The sequence below is a fragment of the Schistocerca gregaria genome, chromosome 7 (genome assembly GCF_023897955.1).
Source record: "Schistocerca gregaria isolate iqSchGreg1 chromosome 7, iqSchGreg1.2, whole genome shotgun sequence".
NCBI classification, from domain to species: domain Eukaryota; kingdom Metazoa; phylum Arthropoda; class Insecta; order Orthoptera; family Acrididae; genus Schistocerca; species Schistocerca gregaria.
Genome location: NC_064926.1, coordinates 314,669,148 through 314,686,723, shown reverse-complemented (window position 1 = coordinate 314,686,723; position 17,576 = coordinate 314,669,148). Strand labels below are relative to the sequence as shown.

Below are 17,576 nucleotides of genomic sequence, written 5' to 3'. Positions count from 1 at the left end.
GGAGATCGAGAGATGAGTACACTATGCCAAAAGTCGTCTATATGAAGTTGCTGAAATATCCCAGGCAGATCACTCTGGGGAATTTATGACATAGGTAACTGTTCAATACACCTTCTTTAATGTTACAGACTGTCCTTTCTCTAATTGTTATTGACAGTGCAGTGTTATAGTGTCTGACAGCAACCTGATACATGTGCAGCCCACATCTCTCTAATGAGAAATATGGTTTGTGCTAGTTTGAATATCTCAGTAAGCCTCAACTTGTCTGAGACTTTGCTGACTAGGCACAGGTACACATCTTGAAACAGCCCCCTTACGAATTCATGACGTCACTTCCGGTTATGCCTTCCGAACTTGGAACAAATCTCGACTCGGCTGAGAGCTTGCTGACTAAAATACATACATATCCTAGCACAATCCCGTTGACATTACGTACATGACGAAAGGAGCGTGAGGCAGGGATGATCAGTACACTATTCAGTGCGTTATTTCATCGAAGTGTCTTGCTGTTTCCACTGTGCACGGAATAAGTTAGTATTATCGTCGGAAGACGACGAACATTTGTACTGAAAAACAAAGTTAATAGTAACAAAGTTAGCACCCGTGATCTAGGGGTAGGGTTTTTTATTAGTAATACAAACGTCTTTCGTTCCAGGTTTGGACCCTGCCACCGCTTAAATTTTGAACAAAAATCATCATTGTCAGCCGAAGACTTCCGGCATACTGCAAATGTCGTTGTCAAAGAGGGTGTATGGGCGGACAGAGGTTCAGGGCAATCTCTTACCCGTTGGGTGCGAAACTGCCCCTAAAGACGGATTTATCAGCAATGATCAACGGCGTGAGGATGCAGAAAGCAATGGAAACCACTGCATTAAAGACACTTAACGTGTAACCACAGGAATTGTGGCCTTTAATTGAGAAAGTGTCGTGATGATCTCTCCATTGGCAAAAGATTCCAGAATAGCCCCCTATTCGGATCTCCGGCAGGGGACCGTCAAAGGGGAGACGACTATGAGAAAAAGACTGAATAACCAACGAAAGGATAACGTCCTACGAGTCGGGGAGTGGAATATCAGAAGCTTGAATGTGACAGGGAAGCTAGAAAAGCTGTAAAGGGAAATACAAAGGCTAAATCTGGATACAATAGACCAGTGAAGTGAAATGGAAAGAAGACAAGGATTTCTGGTCAGATGAGTATTGGGTAACATCAGCAGCACCAGGAAATGGTTTAGCAGGAGTAGGATTAGTTATGAGTAGGAAGGTAGGACAGAGAGTGTGTTAGTATGTACACTTAGTGATACGGTTGTACTCACCAGAATCGACAGCAAACCAACATCGACAACGATAACTCAAGTATACATGCCGACGTCGCAAGCTGAAGATGAAGAGATAGAAAAAGTATATGAGGATACTGAACTGGTAGATTAGTACGTAAATGGGAAATGATAATCTAATGATCATGAGGCTCTGGAATGAGGTTTTAAGGGAAGGAGTAAATGAAAGAGTTACTGGAAAATATGGGCTTGATACTAGGAATGAGAGAGGAGAAAGACTAATTGAGTTCCGTAATAAATTCCAGCTAGTAATAGCGAATACTCTTTTCAAGAATGACAAGGAGGTATACTTGGAAAATGCGAGGAGATATGGGAAGTTTTCAGTAACTTCCGTGGTACTTGAGGGAATGCAGTGGAGTTTAAAAACTTTTGAGGAAGACAGAGACACGGAATACATCCAGCAAATAATTAAGGAGGTAGGTTGCAAGTGCTACTCTGAGATGAAGAGTTTGGCACAGTAGAGAAATTCATGGCGGGTCGCATCAAAACAGTTAGAAGACTGATGACTCAAAATAAAAAATATAAAAATAAAATAAAATAAAGGAAAAGTCGATTGCCTCCTTACTGTTGTCTTCGTAGAGTTATTTGTATACTTTTACCTGCTTCACACTCAGAAAGTGATTTTGTATGTTCAGTTTTATTTCGCTTAGATTGTGTGTTGTGAGTACTGCCAATCTTGTGAATGAATTATATATATATATATATATATATATATATATATATATATATATATATATATATATATATGTGTGTGTGTGTGTGTGAATTAGAGAAGGCTATGGTCACACAGAGATTCCGAAATCAGATACTGGACTGGAATGTGTACCCAGGAGCAGATAGAGGCTCAGATCACAATGTAGTAATGATGAAGAGTAGGCTAACGTTTAAGAGGTTAATCGGGAAGAATCAATATGCAATGAAGTGGGAACCAGAAGTATTAAGAAATGAAGAGGTGCGCTTGAAGTTCTCTAAGGCGATAGATAATGCAATAAGGAATAGCTCAGTAGGCAGTGCAGTTGAAGACGAATGGACACATCTAAAAGGGCAGTAACAGCAGTTGGAAAGAAGAACATAGGTGCAAAGAAGGTAACTGTGAAGAAACCATGGTTGACTGAAGAAATGCTTCAGTTGATCGATAAAAGAAGAGAGTAGAAAAATGTTGGGAAATTCAGGAATACAGAAACATAAGTCGCTGAGGAATGAAATAAATAGGAAGTTCAGTGAAGATAAGACAAAATGGATGCATTAAAAATGTGAAGAAATAGAAAAAGGCATGATTGTCAGAAGGACTGACTCAGAATATAGAAAAATAAAAAATAAACTTCATTGAACTTAAAGCAAGGGTGGTAACATTAAGAGTGCAACGGAATTCCATTGTTAAATGCGGAGGAGAGAGGTGATAGATGGTAAGAGTACACTGAAGACCACTATGATAGTGAAGATTTGCCTGATGTGACAGAAGAAGAGACAGGAAGAGGTTTAGAAGAGATAGGGGATCCACTATTAGAATCGGGGGTATGTAGAGTGTATGAATCTGGCGATATACCATCTGACTTTATAAAAAATATCATCCACACAAATATGAAGACTGCAAAACCTGGTAAGTGCGAGAATTATCACATAATCAGCTTAACAACTTCTGCATCCAAGTGGCGGACAAGAATAATATACAGAGGAATGGAACAGAAAATTGAGGATGTGTTACATGACGACCAGTTTGGCTTTAGGAAAAGTAAAGGCCTCAGAGAGGCAATTCTGACGCTGCAGCTGATAATGTAAGCAAGACTAAATAAAAGTCAAGACACGTTCATATGATTTGTCGACGTGGAAAAAGCGTTCAGTAATGTAAAATGGTGCAAGATGTTCGAAATTCTGAGTAAAAATGGGGTAAGGTTTAGGGAGAGACAGGTAATATACAACATGTACAAGAGCCAAGAGGGAATAATAAGAGTGTAAGACAAAGAACGATGAGCTCGGATTAAAAAGGGTGTAAAAGAGGAATGTAGTCTTACTCCCCTACTGTTCAATCTGTACATCGAAGAAGCAACGATGGAAATAAAAGAAATGTCCAGGAGAGAGATGAAAGCTCAAAGTGGAAGGATATCAGTGATACGATTCATTGATGCCACTGCTATCCTCAAAGAAAGTGAAGAAAAATTACATAAACTGCTGAATGGAAAGAATAGTTTAATGACTACAGAATGTGGATTGATAGTAAATCAAAGAAAGATGAAAGTAATGAGAGGCAGCAGAAATGACAACAGTGAGAAACTTAACATCAGTATTGATGGTCACAAAGTAGACGATGGTTAATTCTACTACCAAGGGAACAAAATAACAAATCACGGATGGAGCAAGGAGGACATTAAAAGCAGACTAGCACTGGCACATACGGCATTTTTGGCCAAGAGATATCTGTTAGCATCATACATACGCCTCAATTTTAAGAAGACATTTCTGGGATTGTACGTCTGGAGCACGGCATTCTGCGGCAGTGAAACATGGACTGTGGGAAAACCAGAACAGAAGAGAATCGAAGCAGTTGAGATGTTGTGCTATAGACGACTCGTGGACTGGTAAGGTAGGGAATGAGGAGATTCTGTGCAGAGTTGGACAGGAAACGAATATGTGTAAAACACTGATAAGAATGTCGATATGCAGCAGGATTTTAGAACATATATTGTGTTCAAACATTATGAATTACCTCGAAGGAAACGGTCTATTGAGACACAGTCAACATGGGTTTAGAAAACATCGTTCCTGTGAAACACAACTTGCTCTTTATTCACATGAAGTGCTGAGTGCTGTTGACAAGGGATTTCAGATCGATTCTGTATTCCTGGATTTCCGGATTTCTGTACCACACAAGCGGCTCGTGGTAAAATTGCGTGCTTATAGAATATCGTCTCAGTTATGTGATTGGATTTGCGATTTCCCGTCAGAGAGGTCACAGTTCCTAGTAATTGACGGAAAGTCATCGAGTAAAACAGAAGTGATTTCAGGCGTTCCCCAAGATAGTGTTATAGGCCCTTTGCTGTTTCTTATCTATATAAACGATTTGGGAGGCAATCTAAGCAGCCGTCTTCGGTTTTTTGCAGATGACGCTGTCGTCCATCGACTAATAAAGTCATCAGAAGATCGAAACAAAATGCAAAACGATTTAGAAAAAATATCTGAATGGTGCGAAAAGTGGCAGTTGACCCTAAATAACGAATACTGTGAGGTCATCCACATGAGTGCTAAAAGCAACTCGTTAAACTTCGGTTACACGATAAATCAGTGTAACATAAAAACCGTAAATTCAACTAAATACCTTGGTATTACACTTACTAACAACTTAAACTGGAAAGAACACATAGAAAATGTTGTGGGGAAGGCTAACAAAAGGCTGCGTTTTATTGGCAGGACACTTAGAAAATGTAACAGACCTATAAGGAGACTGCCTACACTATGCTAGTCCGTCGTCTTTTAGAATACTGCTGCGCGGTGTGGGATCCTTACCAGGTAGGAGTAACGGAGTACATCGAAAAAGTTCAAAGAAAGGCAGCACGTTTTGTATTATCGCGAAATATGGGAGAGAGTGCCACAGAAATGATACAGGATTTGGGCTGGAAATCATTAAAAGAAAGGCGTTTTTCGTTGCGACGGAATCTTCTCACGATATTCCAATCACCAACTTTCTCCTCCGAATGCGAAAATATTTTTTTTTGACATCGACCTACATAGGGCGGAACGGTCACCACGATAAAATAAGGGAAATCAGAGCTCGTACGGACAGATATAGGTGTTCATTCTTTCCGAGATCTATACGAGATTGGAATAATAGAGAATTGTGAAGGTGGTTCGATGAACCCTCTGTCAGACACTTAAATGTGATTTGCAGAATATCCATGTAGATGTAGATGTAGGTGTAGAAGAAGGACCAGGATGGCAAGACACCTGTTAAGACATCAGGGAATAACTTCCGTGGCACTACATGGAGCGCTGTAGAGGGTAAAAACTTTAGACGATGACAGAGACGAAGACATATGGTAAGTAAATGAGCACGTGGGTTGCAAGTGCTACTCTGAGATGAACAGGTTGGCACAGTAGAGGAATTCGTGGTGGGCCACATCAGACCAGTCAGAAGTTTGATGACTCAAACACCAAATAAGTCGACTGTCTCCCTACTGTTGTCTTAGTAGATTTATTATTATACTTTTACCTGTTTCATACCTGGAAAAGTGGTTTTGTATGTTAAGTTTGTAATGGTGCTTGAATTACGTAACCACTACGGCACCTCAGCTCAACCTCTCGATACCAGCAATATTATACTGTGTTTCTCTAAAGTAATTAACATATTTCTGAGACAACATTCAGATTTGATTTCATGAAAGTAGAGGTACTTTGATACATCGATATGTTTATGTTGTAATGATATTCTTATATGTATTCTTTCTTTTGTCACTATGATCTTTGTTGTACTTGTAACTCTGATTTTTGGGCGCGTAAGCGGTTATTAGAGAGTCGAGTCTTGGACATCATGTTGAAAAGACGCAAATTGTTGTCAGTTTATAAAATGTGAACATTAACAGTGAGGAAGATATTTTCAAGTATGTTTTATAATGTGATGTTTTGTGTGTTACGTAATACTGCAACAAAAGTAATAAAAAAGAAGTGTAACTTAAATTCGGAGTGCTGATTACTTTTTTACTTCACCACTGTGCTAACTCTCAAAGGTTTAATCTTCAAGAATGGTTTGTGAAACACATCTATAAAACTTTTGAATATCGCAGAATAAAACCTAGGCCTCTTTGCATCCGAGCTTGGAATCATCACTACCTAGATTTTCGACGATTGAGCCATATTTTCACAACGAGACCAGCGTGGGAAACACGAAAAGATGAGTGCCTAGTTTATCCATTATTTCATGAAATGACTTTGTTAACTGTGCTCTAATGACCTGCCACATAATATAACTTTGTTGTTGCCCGAAAATGCAAATTTAGCAGCGTGAGCAACACTACAATCATAATTAATTTTTGACCTTTATTGTGGTAGGGTTGTTAGAATATTAATGACATTGTAGAGAATATTAATAGTAACCTTCGAACTTTTACAGATTATGCAGTTATCTATTACCAAGTACTGCCTGAAAGAAGCTGCTTAAATATTCACTCAGATGTTGATAAGATTTCAAAGTGGTGCACATATTGGTTACTTGCCTTAATGAGATTAATTACAGCACGCTGTATGTCGTGGTATGAAAGAGGCTGCCCTTCCTCGACACACATTCATACATTTCAGTGAAAGTGTCTCTAGCAGAGTTCACGCCGTCATAAGGGCGAAGGTTCACTCCCTATGCTAACGTCCCCTAATAGATGTCCAGATAAAAAATGGTTCTGAGGTCATCAGTCGCCTAGAACTTAGAACTAAATGAACCTAACTAACGTAAGGAGATCACACACATCCATGCCCGAGGCAGGATTCGAACCTGCGACCGTAGCGGTCGCTCACTCCAGACTGTAGCGCCTAGAACCGCACGGCCACTCCGGCCGGCATGTCCACATAGATTTGATCAGAAAATGTAGAGCAACGAATAGCAGATAGACATTCCACGCCTCTATGGAGAATCTAAGTCAGAAAAACAGTAAATGACTGGCGTACACCGCGCGGAGTGACCGCTTGGTTTGAGGTGCCATATCACGGATTGCGCAGCACTTCCCGGCAGACGTTCGAGTCCTCCCTCGGGCATGGGTGTGTGTGTTGTTCTTAGCAGAATTTAGTTCAATTAAGTTTAAGTAGTGTGTAGGTCTAGGGACCCAAGGCCTCATCAGTTTGGTCCCTTAAGAATTCACACACACACACACACACACACACACACACACACACACACACACACACACACCCACACCCACACACAGGCGTGCTTTGAAAGGAAACATGTGGCTAATATTACGCCTACAACGGCTATCGGTGTTAATAAACCAAAATAGCTCCCAAATTAGCTCCCATGCCCTGGAAATATAAATTCAGAAAATGTTCCAAGCCCCTCCACAAGTCGTAATTTACGAAATAGAAATAAGAGACAAATAGAGGGAAATCTATAGTAGAAACGAATTTTAATCATAAATTTTGGAAACATGGGAGGGGGAAAAACGATAGAAATGGTTAATTTATTAGTTATTCTTATATATGAGAAAATCAATATTACAGTCACAGAACGTAGGTCTTGAACACCAAAGATAGCGTTTACTAAAGTATAAATAGGCATACAATGCAATTATGATACTCCAGTCTCTATCCTCTAGTCTGTTCGAAGTCAATTAGGACGTACAATTTTAGGAAGCAACAATAGTAGCTTTATTAAACCAGGGAGCAAGAATAAATCGCGGCGAGATTGTTTTTTGGGAAGCATTAATTTCAGGTCAGAATTAGAGCTTTTGTCATATTAGAGGAACGGGAAGGTGATCAATAATCTCTCTGACTTTAACGTCACTTCGTGTGAAGATTTAAATATTTTACGGAATTAACGATTTTTGGACAGATTCGGACTTTGTGTTGTGATTGTGGAAACGCTTTACTTCACGCGACTAGTAATCATAGTTCGTGACAGTTTGTGGATATTAAACGGGAACAATCTTTTTGTCGAAACTGACAGAACATTGTTTAGTACCTCTGATATTGACGGGATTCCAGATTAGATACTTATTCAAAGAACTCCTTTGAATGCGATCGTGTGAATGAACTGATTTATTAATAATTATTGTTAAATAAAATAACGTGTTAATTTGAAACTGAATATTCGTCTTGAACTTTACTTCGATTTAGGTTCATAAATAATTAGGTTACGTGATTTTCACCAAGAATAAACTGCAGACTAGTAACTGAAACAAGTGAACGAGAATCTATTGAAAACTCTAGTATTAATTTACTTATGGTTTTTTCCTTCAGAACTGGGAAGACAATACGTGTAGTGACTCACTGGGGTTAATTTAAGAACTAGCCGGGATAAAACAAAACCTCTCAATACCAGTCAATGTAAAGATAAATTAACATTCCTACTTTCATGCAAGACACGGAAGTCGGGATAGAAAAAAGGGTCGTTACACCAACGATTAAAAGATATAAGGTGCTATATGGAAAGGCGTACTTTTATTCATATCTTCGTAGCAGAGGAAGTTACAAGAAAGGCAATCATTCTTGTCAATGTCTCCTTGGTAGCTAATCAACATTGTTTTGATACATATTTTATATAGCTGATTCAAATGGCTGTAAGCACTATGGGACTTAACATCTGAGGTCATCAGTCCCCTAGACTTAGAACTACTTAAACCTAACTAACCTAAGGACATCACACACATCCAAGCCCAAGACAGGATTCGAACCTGCGACCATAGCAGCAGCGCGGTTCCGGACTGAAGCGCCTTGAACCGCTCGGTTAGATCGTCCGGCTTTTATATAGCTTCTGGATAAAACAGATATTTGGTCACGATACATGGAACACCTTGTATATTAACATTAACCTACAAATGAAGTTACACCAGATGCGAAATACTATATAGAAGTGTACTGCACATTATGGGAAATTGAAAGCGTTTCAAATGCAGTGTTGGCGAAGAATTTTGAAAATTAAGATGTCAAATAAAGTACGAAACGGCTAATAGCAAGAATAGTTGAGGAATGAAATCTACGGAAAAACATATTTGCATTTAGAAGTGAGGGATGTACAGCGGTAACGAAACGGACTAATGAGTAAATGAAATAAATAAAGCTGATTTCTTTTCAATGGTTACTGAACTGCACAATGCACACTGAACTCACCGAAGGAACAGTTGTGTCTGAGTTGATGGCGGGAGTAACGTTGTCAATCTTGTAGACGTGATAGAGTATGACCCACGCCATGGTGAGGCACTTGAGGCCATGGACGCTGCCGAAGCCCGAATTACTGATGGTTGTGAGAGAGATCCAGTTTCTGCGCACCGAGAATGCTTGCCACATCATGCCTGTAACTATAAGAAGACGAAACCTCAGGGGGATTTATATATTAGTATCATCTTGTTGTAAGCAATCAGTTATTCAAAGTGGCTCACTACATCTGCACAAACAGCGTTTATAGTTAGCATCAAACGTAACGTTTTTCGTGTAACAGAACTTGCTTTGCCACGCCACGTTACTGTCAGCCAATCTGACCTGCAACATTCGAGAATCCTGGACTCCTCTTCCTCATCCCTACAACTCACTGCCTGTGCCAAATGAGTGCCCAGTGGAAGCACCTGCTGTGGCTATATCACGTAAAACAGAATATTTTTTTGTTAGTATTGTTTGAAATCCGCTCGTCAGCGAGTGTATAGGAAACTCGAAGCACAGTGTCGCAAAATATTCCATCCGTCCAAAGGATATACCATATGTAGGGAAGCAGCCTACTCACGCCGTATAAAATTCACATCAGTCTTTCCATTGTGTGCCACCAGTCCGCTGTAACTAGCTCTGACGTCATAAATGTTGCGCAATACTTTAAAAAATCATGTAAATAACCTGAAACGTTTCTAGCATGTCAGGAGTAATACTGAATCAATATGTGTTGAATATCAGTTCAATAACTTCAACCATTTTCGAAATTTGGACGTTTTTCTGTAAAAATCATTGGCGCAACAGAAAAGAGATAGAAACTTAAAACTTTATATTTAGATTCCTTTTGTATAATAATTTAGTAGAAATAGTATTCTGGATCTCACAAATTAAAATTTTAGTTGAAATTCATGATTTTCTGGGTTTTGCCTTAAAAATTAAGGAAGCAAGATAGATTGAGTAGGTGAATAAATAAAGGTAGGATGTTTAAATTTAAGTAGAAGGGAGATCCGCTATATTCATAAAGATGTGAGAAGTTTCAGCTGAATAACTATAAAACTATAGCGATAGCGTATCTCCAAAGGGCAAGTTCAGAGCTCGTCTACTGCGTGTAGTGTAATTAAATTAATTCTCTCGCCCAAAATATTTGACTTAGCCACGTCAGACTTTTATTATGATTACTTACCTGTGTGCTGACTGCACATTTAAATTGAGAGCTTCATCGGGCATCAGCAAAGGAAGCAATGATTTATTTGATAACTTAAAGTGGTGCATTACTAGCCCAGCGGCTAGTCGGGAGAGCGGATTTAATCAAGTGTTCCATTAGCCGTCCGCACGACGGCTTTATATATAAGAACGCTGCGCGAGAAAATAAGGCCCCAGTTCTCTCCAGACGCTGATCAGCACACCATCTGTGCCGGGAGTCGCGTCCTCAGAGCTATAAGCTGTGTCTGTAAGTGTATTTCTCAGTTGAAGTGGGCACTAGGAATTCTAATTACAGGCTTAACATTTTGTTAATCACTTTCTGGTTGCCAATATTGTAGTTAGAGAGCCAATGTTGAGAACGGCAAACAACAGCATTAAATAAATCATAGGAACATTTTAATAACAACAAAATTCCACCCGCCGCCCCACATATGGTGCATCGTTGGGAAAGACATATATCATCATTTATTTCCATTCGCCCCACACATGCCTTCAAATATTGCCATATAAAATTGTCTTTGCAATTAATTTTTAATTAAATCCCATCTGTGACCATAACAAATAATCATTTTTCTTTTAATTTTTGACGTTTCAGAGATTTATGAAGAAAACGACGTCATACGAGATTTTGAAGACAGCTTTTAGAATTTGTAGAAAAATCCACCCCGACTTATCTTTTCGTTTCAAAATAACAGAGTTGCAAAAATTCATAATGGTATTATGATTAACATTTCAATTAGGAAATGTCTTTAAAAACTGCTAACATGCTCAGTCGGAAGACAAGTATTTTCAAACATGTCATTAAACTTTTATTTAAACTATACCTTGTACACAAGGGAGTTTGGGGATTGTGTGATGGGCATTAATTGTTGTCCTAGGAGAACCCATGCTTGAATTAGAGCATCCAGTCCTTACCATAAAGGGTGTCCAAAAGTAGCTGTCGAATAAGGTGGATGAATAAATGTTGTTTTGGTCTGACATGATTAAAGTGATACGGGTTTCATCCACTGATTGCACTCGTATACAGGAAATGATGTTGCCTCTTATTCATTGTGTGGACCAGTAATGCAAACAAAGTGAGACTATGACTTCGCTGACCAGTTTAACAACTGAGGTCGTGGTATTACGTTCTACTTGTATTATCATTAGTTTGACTAATTTGAATGTTGTTAAAGTCCTGAAACCATGACATTAGGAGATGTACTTTCAGAATGCACTAACAACTGTTGTCTGGTAGTCTGCCAGTAGGCATCATTTTCTTAGACAGTGCACTAACAACTTTTTTCTCTTTACATGTCATGTAATATTTATCCTTTTTCAACAACTCTACTTAATAATTGTTCATTCTTAATTGTTTCTGTCCAACTTCTCTTACCTAAGTAATATTTCTTGTATGAAGTTAACTACTATTAGTACGAATTCGATATGAACTTAAGAATGAAGCCTTACACAATGGCACTGTTGAAAAAAAAAAAAAAAGAAAAAAAAACCATTCTCGGACTTGATGCCATGCCAGTTACCTCAGACGTCTTCATTAATTCAGTGGCTCAACTTTTAAAATAGCAAGTACAGGATGGCAAAAATAAAACTGGTCTGGAAAATATTTACAACTAGCTTCTCCACCGGCTTCACCTGTGTATGTGTCCAACACATATATTGAATACACCTCCTCCTACCTCACTCTGGGTCCACCACTTCCTCCCTGTGTCTACCCATAACATCCTTCCACCTCTGTCTCTCTATCTCCTCCTCTCCACCGATTCTGACAACTAAACCTGGAGAAATCGCCTTCATTGACATAGCTTGGCCATACCCTCAAGGAAGGGAAGATGTTAAATGACTACTTCCCTCGCTTCGGAAAGCAAATGTCATATTGTCTGATAAAGCTTCGAATTTCACTGGGAGAGTTTTGTGAGCATAACATCTAGCAGATTTTAATTTTACGTTTCCACCCAGAAAGTAAATATACAGAAAAAAATTTACAGAAATTCAACCGTTTTGCTCGAATCCATACTCCGCATAAACAAAGTGGGTTGACTTCATCACCCTCTTTGAGGAAATAGATCTTCCACGTCTTTCCATGGACACACACCAAACGAGATTGTGTTCAACAAAGTAGAGAGAAATGAGTGAGTGGCTCCACTTCCACTCGCCCCGAGACGTGACATCTCGTGGGAAGAAAAAACACCAAAGGGGTTGTGTCTTTGAATGCTATGGCTGTGACACGAATGAGAGCGAATGATAAAAAGCTAGGCCGAAAGCAGTCGTTTGATCTAGACGAGATGGTGCTTCCTAGATCTCATCCTAAATCATCTGTTCTCAAGAAACGGAACAAGAAGTGTCAGTTATTGTGTACTGGTTTGTACCGTATTGTGAAAATTCTCCTCGAAGGATGTTTTCTCCTGTCACATCCTAATTCTTGTGAAGCTGATGGGCTTGAGTACTACAGAGATCTAAGGAAATTTCTAAAGTAGACATTTATTTTAATGTTGCTTGTGGTTATGCATGTCCATGTTCTATTTGCGAAGTATTGTATAGTGTTTTTGGATACGTGTATGTCAATGTAAATATGTAAGAGCGCTTGACATCGTATCAAATAATCCTTGATTGAGATAGCTTTTTGCTCGAATGTACGTAATGTTAATAAGGCTTATGCAAAGCGGTGAATTATGCGCTTAAACGATGCCACACTTTATGGTAATCTATGGTATGCTAGAATGCTGATTCATGTTTTGATAATTGTGTCCTGTACACACTGATTTGTGCCTCCTGGTTTACTGTTTTACGTAATGACCCACAAGGACATTCATGACCAGTCATTACATGGACTACTCATTGTAGCACACATAGACGTAGCATTGGTCGCTATCCTACAAGTCTGTATGAGGTACAGATCTCTATAATCAGACTGTATATAGCAATTTTAAAATTTATTAACTAAACACATCAGTGGAAGTAATCTGTAGTGCTTAATTAGTAACACAAATTTAAATTCTTTGATTTTTGGGTTGGATTAAATGTACTTTATGACATGTTTTTCAAATGTATTGTTATTAAAGCTTTGTATGTATGTGTTTTTTGTCTATATCCTGAACAGTATGCAGAATATGAGTTACTGGGTAGATGTTTAAAGTGCATCATGTAACATTAGCTTCTGGGGCATTGCAATGTTGGCATTCGTATTTACGAGCTTTGTTGTTTTTCTGGCAGTGGTTGTTTTGCTTTGTTTCTCTAATATATTGGTTTAGGAGACTTGCTGCACCAACCTTTTGTTCATATTATCATATTTGTTACACCATGGAAAATATACCCTTTGTAATTGAGGGTCATTAGTTACTTGTCAAATGACTAAATGTAATTGAACAGGGCATGATTTTATGTGTGAGAATCTTGGAAAGACTATTGTCACGATCCTGGGATTATAATCCAAACATTTTGCACAGTTCTGGTGCACATCTTATTTATAGACTGTCGTGTAGCTAGCAGTGGTCCATAGACATTCTGCATATTGTAAAATAAATAAGGAGGCTAAAGTTTTGGTGAAAAAAAAAACCTGTCTCACCTATGTGTGATATCAATAAACACGAAACAAAAGAATGTGTACAGTAGTGATGTTTGCTCACCCTGCCCGATCTCGATCAGGTGCTGATGTATTGTGAATCCTTGGGCACTATAATCCTGTGTTCCTGCAGATAGTGAACTTTTCACAAACACTATCACAAATGAAAAACGTGTGTGACGACCTTAGAAGTTTTGAGAACTTACGAGTCGCCTGGCTGCGAACGGTAGCCGACGGTCTCAGACTCAGCTGTGAACATGATTGTTGACAGAACGTTTGCATTCTTAAACCCTAAAACTTTCTGCGAGGTGTGTATGATATATATGGAAACTCTAGGAGTGCTTGTGGCGTCACTTTTATTATGAGTGTGAGTTAAAGAGAACTTTCTGCTCTATCCAGCACCCTTATTTATTTAGGTTAAACGTTTTGAACGCTAACAATAGTTGAGCTAGTAGAAAGGCTTTATAGTACCAGCTTATAGATAGTGCAGCGGGTCGTGACCCAGTTTTGTATAGAGCACGAATTTGCTTACCGTGAGAGGTATCAGTTCACAACATAGCGCTCGTAGCATTGTGCGAATGAGTCTTTATTAAGTACTGATGCTGCGATTTGACTTTGTTTCATGATTCTGTGAAGTACTCAGCAAACAGTTGGCAACACTTTAGTCTTCTGACATGCACCTGCGCACTCGTAACACGTTGCCTCGGCCTACCGCCACTATGATGACGAAGTGGGTTGAGGGGCTGCTTGCGGTCATCAACCAGACGCTCCTTCAATACAGGCATTTCTCGGCGGGTGCACAGGATATATAAACAACGAGTGTACATTGAGTTTATGTCACCTAAACAAATTCTTGTAGAGTGCTAAGCCAGATGACCTTGAGCCTTCTTTAGTATTGTACAAATTCATTTTCTGTGAAGATTTCAGCACAGCACAATATGAGAAAGCCTCGGGGCGACTTTGCTTCTGTATAAGTTCATACACTTTTTGTCAACTACTGACAGAAGACTGAAAGTCGACTCTGAGTTTGTATTAATTCACCATTCTTTAAACGAAACTCCTAATCCATCGACGAAGGACATTGAGTCTACATTGTGTTTGTGTAACTTCAATATGTTCTGTGGAGCGTCGCTGACCGTCGATTCATGAAGACATTGAGTCCACTTAGCATTGTATCGAGTCAAATATCTGAAAATTGTTACGAACTGAATCACAATTAATCCATGATTCATTCTATACAGACTTAAGATATGAAATTATTGAAATCTGCTACACCATATGTAATTCACAAATGAGCAAATCTTTGTCATTTCTTTGAAGCACTCTGTATGTCCGTGAACATTTTGTTCACTAGAAGCTGTGACTGATCCATGGATCCTTATTCTAACTGTAAAGATGCAAATACTTTAAAAACTGGAAATGAATCATTATTTTCTGTAGTAATCGCTATATGTGTAAATAAGTGATCAACTTCGTTGTCTGATTCTACTATCTGTAGTACCTCCTGAGTTTCTTACTATTACATGTATATTCAATCATTACTGAATGCCGTTACATACTGAATGTATTTTGTAAGATGAAAACGATGCAACTAATAGTACAATGGTTCTCACCCTAACGCTGTCGAAGACCTAAAGGTATTCGGTATTTTTACTCTATTTACTCTGTTACTCTATTTACTGTAACTGGCACATTCACTCTATTTTTAACATTATTTTACTTCTGTTCCAAAGATATTCGATATTAAATATAACTAACACTCAAATAAAACAGTCACTGGTCGCACAGAATTTGATACAGTATTTAACAAAAATTTCAGATGAAGTTTAGCACTGAAATCAGCATACAGCGTGATTAAGTACAGTCACTGCTCTGGTGGCAATACTGATTGGCTTTCAGTGATGTTATTAGCTTCGCTTCTGTTTGTGGCGGTCGTTCGTGTCCACTGACCTGTTGAAAGATTATGGGAATCAGTGGTACTGGGAGAGCCATACCTCACGAACTCTTAAAGAAATTGTGGGAGGCAATTCTTGAAGAGGTCCTGAACGCTCACCAGTATGTGGCAAGAATGGAAAATCTGATATCATACCTTTACGACCAGAATAATAAATGATATATTCTAGCAAGACAACGCAATACCCCACACAACAGACTCACTGAGAAATGTACAGATATTTGACTGGTCTGTCTGCTCCTCTGATCTGCCATTGTGTAGCATGTCTGGGGAGCAATGGAAAGACAAATACTTTCATACCAAACTCCAGATAGCAGTCTACAAGAACTGAAGTAGGATGAGTTTCAGGCACCATAAGAAATTCCTCAGTATTACATTCGGAAGCTATTTGCTTCCGTTTCATAACGAATACAGGAGTGTACTCATTTAATATCAGTTGTGAGATGAACATCTCCACATGGTATGATAAATTCAGATTCGTGTAACCCTGTACATTTCTGTGAGCGTATTTATTCTTGTTCGATCGATCAGAAGTTTTGACTCCTGACAGACCAGATTTCTAAAGAAGGAAGGAAGAGAAGGATTTAACGCCCCGTCGACGACGAGGTCAGTAGCGATGGAGCACAAGCTCAGATTGATGAAAGATTGTGTGGGTAATGTATGTTCTCGCTTTCAAAGAAACCATCCCAACACTTGCCGAAAGAATTTTTAAGAAAACATGGAAAATCTAAATATGGATGGCAAGGTGAATATTTCAATCGCCACCCTCCCGATTGCGAGGCCACCGTGTTCTAAATGTATGATAATATAATCGGCAATCAAAAAGCTTCCGTTTGAGGGCGTTGCTGCAGTGTATATGCAACGTAGCGTGATTCAGATGCAGGTATGTAATCACCGACATGTAGCAAGGGTTTAGTGTGGCATTTGTGTCTTCTACATCTACATCCATACTCCGCAAGCCACCTGACGGTATGTGGTGGAGGGTACCTTGAGTACCTATATCGGTTCTCCCTTCTAGTCTCGTATTGTCCGTGGAAAGAAAGATTGTCGGTATGCCTCTGTGTGGGCTCTACTCTCTCTGATTTTATCCTCGTGGTCTCTTCGCGAGATATACGTAGGAGGGAGCAATATACTGCTTGACCCGTCGGTGAAGGTATGTTCTCGAGACTTCAACAAAAGCCCGTACCGAGCTACTGAGCGTCTCTCCTGCAGAGTCTTCCACCGGAGTTTATCTATCATCTCCGTAACGCTTTCGCGATTACTAAATGATCCTGTAACGAAGCGCGCTACTCTCCGTTGGATCTTCTCTATCTCTTCTATCAACCCTATCTGGTACGGATCCCTCACTGCTGGGCAGTATTCAAGCAGTGGGCGAACAAGCGTACTGTAACATACTTCCTTTGCTTTCGGATTGCATTTCCTTAGGATCCTTCCAATGAATCTCAGTCTGCTATCTGCTTTAATGGCGATCATCTTTATATGATCATTCCATTTTAAATCACTCCTAATGCGCACTCCCAGATAATTTATGGAATTAACTGCTTACAGTTGCTGACTTGCTATATTGTAGCTAAATGATATGGGACCTTTCTCTATGTTTTCGCAGCACATTACACTTCTACATTTACATCCATACTCCGCAAGCCACCTGACGGTGTGTGGCGGAGTACTTGTCTACATTGAGATTGAATTG

At 39.2% G+C, this 17,576-nt stretch overlaps 1 protein-coding gene across 1 annotated transcript in view; it reads right to left on the bottom strand.

Annotated features, from left to right (window-relative positions):
- Nucleotides 1-17,576, bottom strand: part of LOC126281802 (nose resistant to fluoxetine protein 6-like) — a 252,843-nt gene that overhangs the window by 158,429 nt on the left and 76,838 nt on the right. The window contains exon 5 of the mRNA XM_049981017.1: nt 9,138-9,319. Coding sequence (XP_049836974.1) covers nt 9,138-9,319 — 182 coding nt within the window. The remainder of the gene's footprint in view (nt 1-9,137; nt 9,320-17,576) is intronic.